The sequence below is a fragment of the Malaclemys terrapin genome, chromosome 4, assembly GCF_027887155.1.
Source record: "Malaclemys terrapin pileata isolate rMalTer1 chromosome 4, rMalTer1.hap1, whole genome shotgun sequence".
In the NCBI taxonomy this organism is placed as follows: domain Eukaryota; kingdom Metazoa; phylum Chordata; order Testudines; family Emydidae; genus Malaclemys; species Malaclemys terrapin.
Genome location: NC_071508.1, coordinates 36,861,049 through 36,875,777, shown reverse-complemented (window position 1 = coordinate 36,875,777; position 14,729 = coordinate 36,861,049). Strand labels below are relative to the sequence as shown.

Below are 14,729 nucleotides of genomic sequence, written 5' to 3'. Positions count from 1 at the left end.
TATGGTGCGAGCGCCACTTGAGGTCTGCCGGCTTACATTCTGCAGAGGATATGCCTTTAAGGCTTCTCTGTACCTGAGCCAAGAGCCCCTGTACAAAATCCTCCACTGCTGATATTCTCCTTCAGCTTCATTCATCAGTCCCTTTAGTGCTTTCAGAGAGGAATCAGCTGAGGTAACAGTCAAGTGCATAGTTGTCATTGTGGTCTTGATTTCTAATGTATCTGCAGAAGCTCTTTTTCAACAGGGCTATAATAGATTCAGTGCCCTTGTTGGCAGCCTTCTTGCTGGAGTGGGAAGGGGGGCGTCTCCATTTTTCTCATCTTTTGGTCACTGGCAAAGCCCACAGTAGTCACATCACTGCCTATTGGCATTTAAAAGGCTTGGGGTACCTGTTCCTTTGTTGTGGCGGGGGGGGGGGTCAGGTGCGGGTTCCCGATGCTGGATGGAAATGGATGCAGAGGATGGCTTTGGAGCACAAGAGATTTGCTCCACCATGCCAAACAGTACCCCCTAGACTCCCTAAAACCCCCAATTATTAATAATTATTTAAAAGAGCTCACTCTTAACCTTCAGCTACCAGCCTATTTTACTAACTTTTGATACTTTGATCTTTCCATGTAAAACTAATAAAAACAAAAGAGGCCCCGGGACCCCTGAGGATTCTAAACCTCCCTGTCTGAGCTGAAATACTCAATTTGGGTTTCAGCTTCAGCCCCAACCATGGTGGCTCCTGTGAGTCCCTCAGTGCCAGCTGGCAGAGGGCACATCATGCCGTAACTCACATCAGGCCTGACACACTCGCTGTCCCTGCTCACTGTTGTCAGAATCTGTATCTAGAAGGTGTCATGTAAGGGATCGTATGTAAACTGGGGACATGTTGGTCATTAGTATTATTGTGTGATGTATGTGCAGTTGGTGTATAAAGAATTATAGATGTGTGCTGGAAGTATGGTCTTAAAATGCATTTGGCAGGCAGTGTGTAAGCCCAGTCTGTCCTAGACAAAAGAATGTTGTTTCACCTGCTTGACTGTGTCTCCAATGTAAATTGAGCAAGGTGAGGTCAGTACGTTAATATAGAAGGTAAACGAAACCATCAAACTAGCAAGTCGAGGGAGGGGGGTGGCAGCCGTGGCCACTTAACAATCTTAACAGGGGACGGAGGCTGTACCCCCAGGAAGCCTTCCTGGCTCTTGAAAAAGAGACAATGGACTTTGTTTCTGCTTATGCATCCCATTTCCCAGACAGCCGTTTTCGCATCCATCACCTGAAGGACATGAGGTCACAGCTCTTGAAATCTAAGGAAAGATGGATCCTTCAACCAAAGAGGTTGAAGTCTCTAGGACCTGAGAAACCACAGAGCTCTGTGAGGCTCATACTGGGGAGGTGGTACTCAATAACCCATGTCTTGATGGCAGTGGTCAGTCAGTGACTGTGATGTCTCACTGGTTCTTCAAGTCCCTTGCTTGATTGATAGGGCACCATTATTCTGTGAATATATCTGGGTCTGTGAGCTTCTGGGGACAGGCCACCATGGCCAGAACTTTTGCCTGGAGATGGGGAGAGTTCTGCTCTCCATTTTATGGAAAGGATGGTCTGATTGGGATAGGATAACAATTGTTGCTTATGTCGACATTCATTATGAAAATCAGGTACAGGGTGTGACCAGCTTTGTGTGTGTGTGTGTGTGTGTAGGCCCAGAGACTCTGTGTGACAATCGTTGGGTGAAAAGGGTAGACTAGATCAGATATATTGTAAATGCTGAAGTCTCCAAGAATGGTAATTCTTGAGAACTCCATCACCATATCAGGCAGTGTCTCTGTCAGCTTCTCTGGAAAACCTGTGCTGTCTGAATGCTAGTGTTGATCTTGTCGTCGGTCTCTGAGATGAAGTAGATACACTCAAAGGTCAGGGGAAGAGGTGGGGGTTGTGTTGGAGAGGAAGTCTTATCCCAAATCTTATTCCTCATTGGTTGCTGGCTGAGGTTTGGAGCTTGAAATGTCTGATTTATTCTTAATGCTGACAAGTCAAGGGTGATGAGCAAGCAGTGGGGCTGAATCAGGAAGTCCCACCCAACACTGGCTTCTCATTGGACAAGGGGTGGGGCTAGGGGCAGAGCCTAGTGTAATATGCATGGATTTTTATGAAGGAGACTTAGACAAAGCTGAGAGACATGGATACTTATTAGAAGCAACGCACGGGCCATCTCCAAAGTGTGATTGCTTGCTCGCTCGCGCTCTCTCTCTGTCTCTTTCTGAACCTGCATGTGCTGCCAAGCATGGCTGTCTTAAAAATATCCTCACAGCTAGAACTGGACTCTTGGCCCAATTTCAGTGCTGATTGGTCAAGAGAGGGGCTGGGAGGCAAGGCCATTTGTCAGAACAGCTGTGATGAGCACAATTCATGTGGTGATCGCTCTTGTCTGGATTTCGTCTCTTGTGCAGGTTGGAAGGCTGTCATCTCAAAGACACTTGTGGTAGGGATCTCGCTGCTGTTCTCAGAACCAAACAGAGCCTGACAGAGCTGGAGATGTGTCATAATTATGATCTGAGAGATACTGCGGTGCAACAGCTGTGTGAGGGACTGAAACATCCAAACTGCAAATTACAGAGATTGATGTAAGTAGCATTTGGCCACCTCTGTGCATTTACAGGTGTCCTTTGTTTAAAGTGCTCACCCATGGGGGTGTCTGTGTCTGATCCCTTTACTATCTCTCCAGCACTTGTGTCAGTGGCTCACCACATGCATCAGCCTGCCTTGTTTGGGGATTGTAAGTAAAGCTGAGCCCTCAGCAGACGGCTGGCCCCACAGTCCCAATTTTGGGGGGATAAATAGTTTTTTTTTCTTTTTAAACAACTCTTAATAAAATGCATTTATTAAAAAGGGCTCACTCTTACCTTTTAGCGAACACCTATTTTATAGCTATTTAAATGACTTTTGACACCCTGACAATTTAATTTAAAACAACTAAGAGAAAAAGAGGACTCGGCCCTCTGGCTATTCTGAATCCCCCGTTTCAGCTCCAGCTGTGGTGACTCTTGCCTTTGACATTCGAGCTGCTCTCAACAGAGAGACACCACCTGTGTAAAGACAGACCCTTTGAAGTGCAGCCCAGTGGGAATGGGGATATGTGTGTTTTATGGTTACAAATCGGGCAGGCCAGAATAAGTGCCCATGTTGGACTTGCAATTTAAAAAAAAAAAAAAAGGGAAACCCGCTGGGCAAAGTTATTGTTCTTCCCTCTTCTGAATCAATATGTTTCTTTTTCTTCATGTCGGACACTCCGCTACCCCACCCTGCTGGCCTGTGATGTCCTGGAAACTCTGGGGACTTTCAACAGATTTTCCAACACCCACTATGACGCTTTTGCTCAGATTTCCAAATGACCTGCATGTTGGCTGCTGAACTCTCGGAAACACTAGCTGAGTGAATGGCAAAGGACCTCATAGCTCTGCCTATCAGTGTGTAGATGGATAGGACTCATCTCAGGGCTGTTTGTTTTCTCCTTTTATTCCCATCATCGGTGATGCTTGGCCTCTTCCTTCTCAAGGCTGACGTGGGGAAAGGAGCCATCTGTCAATGAAGAGCAAGACCTGCAGATCACTGGTGCCTCCCTGCCAGAGATGAAATTAGTAGTTTCCTTCCCCGTCAGCAGTAATTGGACCTGCAGAGAGTCCCATAGTGATGGTGGCTCTCCCTGGAGTCAACTGTCTCTTTTCTCCCTCACAGCTCGGAGAAGGGTTGGGAACGAGTAACTCACTGATGGTGATATGGGGGGTGGAGATGGGAAGGGACGATACACAGCTGAAGGGTGTGTCTGCTTCACTGCTAGGCTGCTCTGACAGATCTGCTGAGAGATTGACTAGCTTATGGAATAGTCTCCACCTGGAAGTGGTGGAAGCTCCATCACTTTGGACATTGTCATTCTAGACTAGGCAACTCACTGGGAAGTGTACTTTAGGGACCAATCCTGCACTGGTAGGGGGGAGGTATTAGGTCAACTAATGGGAGGGGCTAATGAGCCTGGTGCAGTGTCATTCCCCCCCACCTGGGTCTGGCTCTAATGTGCCAATACACGAGCTGGGGATTGCTGAAGCTCTGCCAGGGTTCTCTCCCCCCCCCCCCCCCCCACACACACATCAGGGAGGTTGTGGGGAGTGGTCTAATGCCAGCTCTGCAACATGCAGGGATTCCTCTACAGAGGGAATCCTCAGGTGGCTGGTTAGAAGAGCTTTACGGCCCCTTTGTGTTGCAGAAGTTGTCCAGCAGCAATGAGGGCCAGGTTCATTATCTAGGCATTCCTCTTAAAATTACAAAACAGAACTGGCTCAAGCTCACGCCCAGAAACCTGGGACAACTATGCCTGCCCCTGCATGCCCTTTATAGGGAAATCTTCTTCAACTATCCCTCGATGCAAGGATGATATTTGCCAAGGGGGTTCATTGGTGAGTTTTTTAAGAGGCTAAGGAGCCCAATCCTTGCCCTGCAGATTTTTCCCACAGAAGTGACAGGTGTAATCTTGGAGGAGACGTAGTTTGTTGGCTGGAGTGTCGTGCCCTTTCTTTCCTCCTTTGTCGCTTCCCTGTCTCACGAGTACGTCTGTTCTCCTTCAAGTGAGCCGTGGCTTGGTGTAGGGTGTGGTGCCACTGTGTTCTGTTCCGTGCCAAGCCCTCCCAGTTTGTTGGGTTGATGCCTCCCTTTGTAAGATGTACATTCAGTACGTCTTTGAAACGTTTGTTTCCCTCCACAAGCCCATCTTTCCTGACTTAATTGAGAGAAGGGTACTTGTTTTGGGAGGCGAGTGTCAGGCATACATACACAGTGGCCAGCCCAGCGGAGTTGGTATTTCATGACCTGCACTTCTATACTGCTGATGTTGGCTGCAGAGAGAACGCTGATGTTAGTGCGTCGGTCTTCCCAGCTGATCTGGAGAATCCTCCTGAGGCAGCGCTGCTGGAACTACTCCAACTACTTGAAATGTTGTCTGTAGGTTACCCAGGTCTCACACCCATAGAGAAGGGTGGGGATGACAACTGCCTTGTAGATCAAGATCTTGGTACCTGTTTGTAGATGCCTATCATTGAAGACTCCTTTGAGTAGTCTTCCAAAAGATGTGCTGGCACAATGGATCCTGTATTCAATTTCTGTGTCAGTGCTGGCAGTTTGGGAGGGGTGTCTGCCAAGGTACGGAAAATGGTCCACATTTTCCAGGGGTTCTCTGCTGATGGTGATTTGTGGAGTACGAAGAGTAGTTTGTGCAGGTGAGGGCTGGTAGAGTACCTTGGTTTTCCCGATGTTGAGAGACCCAGGCTGTGATAGGCATCTGCAAAAAGATTTAGGATGTTTTTCAGGTCGGCCTCTGTGTGTGCAAGAATGACAGTCATATACATACTGAAGGTCAGTGATGCCAATTCTCATGATCTTAGATTTTGTTTGGAGACATTGAAGACTTAGGAGTTTGCCATCCATATGATACTCAATCCCAATTCTGTCAGGAAGGTGGTCACAGATGAGAATCAGGATCACGGCAAGGTAAATGGAGAAGAATGTTGGAGCAATGACACATCCCTGCTTGACACCAGTGCAAATGGTGAATGGTTCCGTCTCTCAGCCATTGCACAAAATGGTGGCAGTCGTCCCATCATGGAGTAGTCTGATGATGGAAATGAATTTCTGTGGACAGCCAAACCTACACAGTACCTTCCATAGGGTATCATGATTGATAGAATCAAAGGCCTTCATTAGGTCGATGAATGCCATGAACTGTTCCTGGTTTTGCTCTCTGCACTTCTCCTGAATCTGTCCTGCCACGAAGATCATGTTGGTTGTGCCTCGGGTTGGCCTGAAGCCACACAGTGATTCATGGAGGAGTTCCTCGGAAAGGGGGAGGAGGTGGTTTAGTAGGATCTGGGCAAGAATCTTCCCTGCGATGGAGAGGAGAGCAATACCTCTGTAGTTCCCGCACAATGATTTATCCCCTTTCTTAAATATTGTAACAATGTTGGCATTCTTAAAATCATGTGGAATTTCTTCGCGGGTCCAGATTTTGTCAAGGAGTTGGCAACGTTTGTGCTGGAGCATTGTTCCACCAGCTTTAAAAACCTCAGCTGGGATGCCATCTGGGCCTGGTACCTTGTGATTTTTTTTTTTTTTGTCTGAGTGATGGTATGCCGGACTTCCTCAAAAGACGGGGGATCAGCAAGGTGTTCCATTTGCTGAGTGTTGTGGAATAAAGTCAATGGTATCTTTGGAGACCATGGATTTGCAGTTTAGTAGGCTCTCAAAGTGATCCTTCCAGCATTGTTTAATGGCTGCATTCTACTTGAGGAGAGCGGAGTCATCCTGAGAACATAAGGGGGTCGGACCTTTGGAGCTTGGCCTATATATAGCTTTTGTTGCTTGAAAGAAGCTTCCCATGTCATCCTGCTCTACGAAACACTGGATCTCAGAGGTCTTCTCTTGCCACCATTTGTTTTTGATATCCCGTAGCCTCCTTTGGACTTTGGCTTTAAGCAGGTGATAGGCCTCATGTTTTCGTTTGTTAGAATCATTTTGCCAATTACAAAATGCAGTTCTTTTCTGTTGAATTAATGCTAAGATTTCCTCGTTTTCATCAAACTGGTGCCGATGAGTGGAATATCCTATGGTTTCAGCACATGCATTGAGCAAGCTGCAGGTACATGACTGATCTTACTAATCAATGGTCTGTCCAACAGTGATTGGTACCTCTCTTAGCTAGTGTTATATGGACATTGGTATAGTCTCAGGTTCTGACTATAACATAGTCAAGGAGGTGCCAGTGTTTGGACTGAGGATGTTTCCAGGTGGACTTAAATTTATTACTCTGCCTAAAGATGGTATTTATGATGAGCAGGTCACGTGTCAGACATTTTCTGAGAAGGGTTTATATTTCCCACCCCTTCTTTGCTTATTGTGCTGCTCCAGAGTTGTGAATCCTGTCCCACTCTGGCATTGAAATCTCCCAGGAGGATGTTTGTCTGCCTTAGGTGTGGCTATGAGGACTGCATCGAGAGTGCTATGAAACTGCTCCTTATTGTCTTCCTCATCATTGAGTGTTGGGGAATATATGCTGATGACTGTTGCATATTGGTTGTTGCTAAGCTTGAGCTGAAGAGTCAAGAGATGCTCGTTGATCCCCACAAGAAGCTCCAAAAGTTGACTGGCGATCTTCTTTTTGATGGCAAAGCCAATCCCATGAATGTGTCTCTCTTCAGGTGGCTTTCCTTTCCAAAAGAAGGTGTAGCCACCTCCATCCTCTTTTAATTGGCCCTCATCAGCCCGGTGTGTCTCACTAAGAGCAGCAATGTCAATGCTGAGTCTTGCCAGTTCTCTGGCAATTATGGCAGTTCTTCTTTCTGGGCATTCACTGTGCTGAGAGTCCACAAGGGTGCAGACCTTCCAGGTGGTGAAATTCATTGTCATATCTCTTGTTTCAGCCGCAGAATTGAGTGATCCCACTGGATACGGCCTTCCAGTCGGAAGAGTGTGAGACAGCCTATGTTTGGGGCACCTTTTCTAGCCCCCTTCCTATCTGGGGTGAGCAGGGGGGATCCTGAAAAGGCCGAAATGCACTTCTGTCTCAACCAAGCACAAAACAACCATCACACGGCTGCCGGTTGCGTGCAGATTTGTGACTAAAAACTCCCAGAGATCACTGCTCCTGTCTTCCCCGCCACTCATCCATCCTCACAGGACTTTGTGAGGCGGGGGGAAACCCTTTGGCAGAGGCCTGTGCGTGAAATCTTTTAACATGGGGAAACCGGTGTGCAGGCGGTAACCACACAAAACTTGACAGGAGGAAAACCCTGACACCGTTGGGGTCTTTTGAAGTTTGGACCACGGTTAGGAGCCTCGCCTCAGACCTTCTCGCCAAGGGGGACCCTACCAGGAGTATAAAAGCTCCAGACAATATAGCTCTGTGGGTCTTTAGCGCACACAAGTCTCTCCACCACAACAAGGTTGCAGTCCATCAGAGAAATTATATGGGAGTACTTCCCCACTCACAAGCCCTGAATCTGTGTATAAACCAAAGCAAACTTTTACTAAAGGAGGGGGGAACACATAGCAACAATGACTCAAAACTATGCAAATCATTAACCCCCACCCCTAGTATTGGAGGCAGAAGTCATTCCCCTCAATTCCCCACCTTTGGGAGAGATTGCCAACATAACCCATAGGCTGGGAGTTAGGGCAGGGAGGAGTCTAGTCTCTGCTCCATAGTGTGGGTTCAAACCAGGGTCTCCCACAGACCCAGGTGAGTGCCCTATCCACTGGCCTAAAGACTGTAAGGAAGCCACTAGTTCCTCCTTCAGGTTCGTGAATCTAGCCCTGAAAAAAATGTTGGCCAAAACTGTTCAGCAAATCTGTGCCAAATTCATGAATAGTTTTGGGTTGCCCCAAACCTGTATCTTTTGGTGAATAGACTATTCACCCCCAAAATTTCAGCCAGCTCTAGTTATTATCCCCATTTCACTGATGAGGGAAGTTGAGGCTCAGCGATCTTAACTGAATGTCCTAAGATGTCCCAATAATACATTCTGTGATCCAGGCCCAGGCTTCTTTCATATGTAGCAACTTAATAAAGGGTTTAGCCACCACCACCAAACTCCCATAGTAATTCACCAGGCCAGGAAAAATGCTCCATTCAGATGTGCTTTGATTGAGGAGCCAGCACAACAACATGCAGTTTATCTGGGGGATCACTTACTTGGTCCCTAAGATCATGTGTCCCAGCTATGTAACATATTAACTGTGAGTCCCTTCATTTTACAACCTCTGTAAACACCCCCTCTAGCCTGTATAAGTGGGTCTAATACAGAGAGGGGAGGAAGGTCTTTTCTCACACACCCATAAGGTCCCTCTGGTAGCAGGGAACCCAGCTGTGCTAAACAGATGGGCTGGGAGTATGATGGGGGTCAAGGATTCTATCATTAGCCATATGCATAGCTGGGAGTCTGACTGAGAGAGAACTCATGTAACTCGTCTTCCAGTTTGGAAGGGTTTTGGCTCCCACAGGCAGGGCTGATAGTTCTAGACACTGGGGAATGGTTTGGGGAAGGCAGAGAGGCTTTTACAGAAGCTTTAGATTTCATTTGCATAAGCAGAAAGGAACCAGAGTACCAGCACTGGGAAGGTTTACACTGTTCCTCAGTGCCTGGTGTTAGGATTCTCCAGTTCATTACAGACACATCACCCCCCCCCCACACACACACACACTCTGCTTCCTTCCCTTCAGCTCATCTGAACATTCCCTTCTGGAGCACGGGGTGACTGATAGAGCAGGGGGGCAGAAATCCACACAGGGGCCTTTGGTGCCGACATCCCGCAGCCTCCTGCTAGAGCCCTGTGACTGATCTCTTCTGAATGAACCATCCCCTTCCACAGAGACACTGACATCACCGAGAGAATCTCAACAAATAGGGAGGAAACAAGTGATTATCTTCCTTGCTGTTTTCCATCTCCTACAGTTTGAACCAGTGCAATCTCACTGACACTTGTTGTAGAGCTCTCTCTTCGGTTCTCAGCACCAGCCAGACCCTGACAGAGCTAGTCTTGGGGTATAACAAAGTGGGAGATCCAGGAGTGCAGCTGCTGTGTGAGGGACTGAAACATCCCAACTGCAGACTGCAGATATTAAAGTAAGTAACAGCTGGCTCCCTGTATTCTGTGCCTTTGAACATTGCACTACTGTGATTTCAGTGCTTTCTACTAGGGTCATAGCCCTGCTGTGAATGTTCCTCCATTCAAATCCTTTACCACCATCCCAAGAACTAACCCTGGGACAAAGCTTAGCAACTAGACAAAGAAATGTGGGAGAAAAAAGGAGGGGTCGGGGGGTAAGGAAGAGGGAAAGAACAAGGGAAGATTTTGCAATGATTTAAATTTTGGCTATATAGGTTTTAGGAGCGAGTTATTTCCCCAAGTCTCTTCTTTGGGTCTTGACATAAAGGTAACATGGCTACCATGTCCCTCCCCTTAGAACTGCAGCATCCCCAGAACTGGAGCACTGGAATCCACTTCTCCTGCGTAGGCTGGACAGAACCTGCCCCCCATTCCTCAAGTCCTCTGATCTGGTCCCTTAGTTAGAGCAGGCCTGATTCAGTTTGACTCCCTTATGCTCAGTTGGATTCACTGAGCCACATTCAGAATTGAATTGGGGCGGGGGGGGTCACATTTGGTAAGTGTGTGTGAGGGAGTGTAAAGGGAGTCTGAGCTGGTGGGACAGCCATGCTGAGAAGAATGGAGGAAGGGAGAAGTTACAGCGTAGATGAACGAATTCCTATTCAGAACATTAGAAAATGCTCTGACCTCATCAGTATCCAAAAGTGTGACCCAGCTATGTCTGCAGCTGACACCTCCCTGCTGTTTTCCCCCAAGGCCACATGGTGAGGTGGGGGAGGACGTTGCATGGGTACTAGTGCCTCCCAAGGGGTGCATCCTCCATGGGCAGTTCTGAGTCCAGGGTGCTGTGGAAGAGGGGTGGCCCTCGCTGGGCACCATTTAACCCCCTCTCACCCAGTGCTTCTGCAGCTGCTCCCACCGGCTTGATTCTCAGGATATGTTTACACTGCACGCGCATACAGAAACCTGGGTCCTTTTCTTGGGTTAGCTACCCTGCATTAGTTAACTTAGGTTAAAACAGCAGTGAAGACATGGCTTCTAACTCACGTTAGCAGCTCACGTTAAAGCCCAGGCTCCCCTATACACTTTAATTTAAGATGCTAACCTAAATTAAAAGCAGAGTTGCTGTGTTTTCACTTGTGTTTTAACCTGGGGCAGCTAACCTGAGTTAAAACACACTTTTTATTCTTCCTTTTTTTTTTGCTATGTAGACATACCCTGCAATAGCTGTGAGACACATGCTTTGCCAGTGGGTTTAATCTCCCTCTAGTGCCTGATCCACATAGAGGATAGCAGCCTACTACTGTTACCAGTTAGTCCGTAGGCTCAAGTGATAGCGCTCTGTGGGGAGTTCTAAAGGTGAAAACGCTGCTGATGGCCTAGCTTGGGGGTCAATTATGATTCCATGTAATAGATATACTGTGTTCAGGATTTTTTTTTTTCTAAATTAGGAAATTACATTAAACCTGTTAAAGGAATGTTACCATTGCTAAGTCAAACATTTAAATGAGGAAATATCAGACTTAAGGTTGCCCATGAAAAACTAATTTGACATCCCCCCCCCCCCCCCGGCATGTGCATTAAGATGCAGTCTTTAATGATATGTTTTCATGCTATGAGGCAGAGGTCCTGTGGAAGGAAGTCAGTGAACAGCAGTGGACTAAACTCTGCGGATGAATCAGGGTTGTGTAGTGAATGAGGCCATTGTCTGTAGGACCACTGCCTCATCTGTTGCGGAAGTCAGAAGGTGGATAGTGAATGAGGCTGGGTATTACAGGAAGAGAGAGAAGGATTAAGGCAACTGAATGCTGCCCTGTAGTCTGCTCCCTGCCTCTGCCAAGAAGGGTCTGCATGGTGTTGGGCAAATCACCTAAACCAAAATGCTCATAGTTAGCCACTTTCTGGGTGCTAAACTGAGATGCCTGGGATCTGATTTGCAGAAATGCTGAGTATTCATGACTGCAACTAAGGAGCTGTGCTTTGAACATGTAATGTGCTATTAAAATGTTAAGGAATCTGGAAGACCAGGGTCTAGGGGTCTCGAATACCCAGAACTAGTGGACATTTTTTAGCTTAATCTCTCTGCACCTCAGCTCCCCGCCTAGAAAGTGAGGATGATAATACCACCTACTGTCTTGGAGTGTCGTGAAGATAAATAATCCATTAGTGTTTGTGAAGCACTCAGATACTATGGTGAGAGCACCAGAGAGAGGCCCAGGAAGAAATTAATATTTCTGTATTTGGTACAGAATTAAGGTCTGGGACCACAAAGTGAATGATGCAGGTAAAAAGAAATTTTGCATGACTGTTCCTTTAGAGTGCACCATCTACCCTGTCTGCTGGATCAGGCAAGGAGCTATAGAAAAAATAGTATGTGGTCATGTAACTATAGATTGTCATAATGCAAACAAACAAGAGGGCTGAATTTCAGTTGCAAGGGAAACCTAAGTCTAGCATTCCCTATGTTTTTGAATGCTTGACTTTGCAGCCTTAAAGTTCATATAACATAGTTTGTTGTTGTTCTTGATGTAATTATATGTTTTAAAGCTTTCTATAGATGTCTATTAGTTAAACTAAAATCAATATTTGTCTGTGAACTAAAATCACTTTAGAGATACACACCGGTATCAAGGAGGGGAAATGCAAAAAATGGGGCAGAAACAAGTAGTTTTGCTTTCTATAAATGTCTGTCTCCTGCAGTTTGCCTCTCTGTGAGCTCACAGCAGCTTGTTGTGGGGATCTTGCCTCTGCTCTCAGCACCAACCAGACCCTGACAGAGCTAAATATAGGGGGCCACTCACTGGGGGCTTCAGGAGTGCAGCGGCTGTGTGAGGGGCTGAAACATCCGAACTGTAAACTACAGAAACTAGGGTAAGTAAAGTCTGTGCCTGTTAACAGTGCAATGCTGAGTTACTCTTTATAGCAGGATCACAACATCCTACAGGGCATGGAACCCAGCCATGGACCAACCCCACCCTGCTCCCCAGGTGAAGAACAGAGACCCACTGATGTGTTCACTGCTTGTATTTTACTAGTTAAACAACTGAACAACATAGTGGGCTCTGGCCTCAGCCTTTGTTGAGCAGGGAAAGCAACTGGGCAGCTGCCCTAAAGGGGCAGCCAAGGATCCCCCGACTTGGGGTAATTCTCAGGTGGTGCAAAGCTGGTATAGCCAACTCTGTCTCCCTCCCTTAGCATACGGCATGTGTGGTATGGAGTCATATATTAGGGGACGAGAGGATGGGGCAGAGTGCAAGGTGCCTCAGCAGACCCTAGGCCAGCACAGCAGCTGAGGTAACTTAAGGCAGCCCTGAGGTTCCTGGAAATTAGACTGGAAGCTGTTTAGGCCCCAACTTGGCCCCAGGATCAAGAAGCAGAAAGGTGGGTTAGAGCAAACTTCTCCTCCAAGTCTCCTCAGAAGCACCAAGTGCAGCCGAGGACAGAGCCAGGTTCTGAAGTCATTGTACGACTGTAGATATGTTTCCAGCAGCCTGTTTATACTTATCACCCCGAGGACCACAGAGCATGCCAATATTTCCTCCATGCTGCCTGACAGCGCTTGCTTTGAAAATGGCTCAGGCTTACAGAAACAAGGAGGATGATGGGAGGAAACAGGAGGAATCATGGGAATTATTCAGTTTGTCTCCAAGCCCCAAGATGCCATTGTCTTCCAGTAGGAATCCCACGGTGCAGAGCATTGAAAATTCCCAGAATGCATAAAGAACAGTGGGGTGGGAGCAGTGACTCATTGGATGCCTGACCTGAATGTAGAGTGCTCATTTCAAAACAGTGCTGTCCTTGTGTGGCTGGAAATCAACAAGGCAACGTTAACTTGATTGCAGGATAACAAAGACGTGTTATCAGTACGATCTGATAGCGCAACAGGTATCGCCCATCAGCTGACGTGGATATGCAAAACCAGCAACAAGTTGAAAGTATAGAGGTGTCCTTAATTTGAATAAACCAAAGAGAACTGCAATCTCTTCTTAACCCTGGCAACCCTTGGAGGAGGGGAGTGCTGTTCATGGTGGGTGACCTGAAGCGTCATGAAGGTCTGATCATATTTAATGGATCAAGCAGCCTCTGAGGTGGTCCTTAGGGTTTATACAGTTTTCAGGGATTGTTGGAGGGGGCTGCCCTCTTCTCTTCCTATTTGACACTTGCCAATAGGCATCAGGTTTCTGCTGCTCCAGTTTCTCTGGTACTTCTGTCCACGTCCAGTAGATGGTGACGGTATGTGAGGATATTTAAGTTTCATTAATTTCATGGATTCATACATTCTAGGACTGGAAGGGACCTCGAGAGGTCATTGAGTCCAGTCCCCTGCCCGCATGGCAGGACCAAATACTGTCTAGACCATCCCTGATAGACATTTATCTAACCTACTCTTAAATATCTCCAGAGATGGAGATTCCACAACCTCCCTAGGCAATTTATTCCAGTGTTTAACCACCCTGACAGTTAGGAACTTTTTCCTAATGTCCAACCTAAACCTCCCTTGCTGCAGTTTAAGCCTATTGCTTCTTGTTCTATCCTTAGAGGCTAAGGTGAACAAGTTTTCTCCCTCCCCCTTATGACACCCTTTTAGATACCTGAAAACTGCTATCATGTCCCCTCTGTCTTCTCTTTTCCAAACTAAACAAACCTAATTCTTTCAGCCTTCCTTCATAGGTCATGTTCTCAAGACCTTTAATCATTCTTGTTGCTCTTCTCTGGACCCTCTCCAATTTCTCCACATCTTTCTTGAAATGCGTTGCCCAGAACTGGACACAATACTGCAGCTGAGGCCTAACCAGAGCAGAGTAGAGCGGAAGAATGACTTCTCGTGTCTTGCTCACAACACACCTGTTAATACATCCCAGAATCACGTTTGCTTTTTTTGCAACAGCATCACACTGTTGACTCATATTTAGCTTGTGGTCCACTATAACCCCTAGATCCCTTTCTGCTAACATTCTAACAATACTAGTTATGTACTCCTTGAATGCATCAAGGCTTTTTAAAATCAAGCCCTTTATTTGTCCTGACTCTTCTGTTAACTCACTTGACTGTACATAGTCATGGCTTGATGTGGTGTGTTTGAACTGATC

General features: G+C 46.8%; 2 protein-coding genes across 3 annotated transcripts in view; one reads left to right on the top strand and one right to left on the bottom strand.

Annotated features, from left to right (window-relative positions):
* Window positions 1–14,729, bottom strand: part of LOC128836107 (uncharacterized) — a 342,237-nt gene that overhangs the window by 140,432 nt on the left and 187,076 nt on the right. The window lies entirely within an intron of this gene.
* The window catches only part of LOC128836349 (NACHT, LRR and PYD domains-containing protein 3-like), a 65,787-nt gene that overhangs the window by 34,995 nt on the left and 16,063 nt on the right, over window positions 1–14,729 (top strand). Inside the window, exons 8-10 of one of the 2 annotated variants that reach the window (XM_054026557.1) lie at window positions 2,442–2,615; window positions 9,486–9,656; window positions 12,340–12,510. In XM_054026557.1, coding sequence (XP_053882532.1) covers window positions 2,442–2,615; window positions 9,486–9,656; window positions 12,340–12,510 — 516 coding nt within the window. The remainder of the gene's footprint in view (window positions 1–2,441; window positions 2,616–9,485; window positions 9,657–12,339; window positions 12,511–14,729) is intronic. The other variant, XM_054026558.1, reaches the window with a different exon arrangement.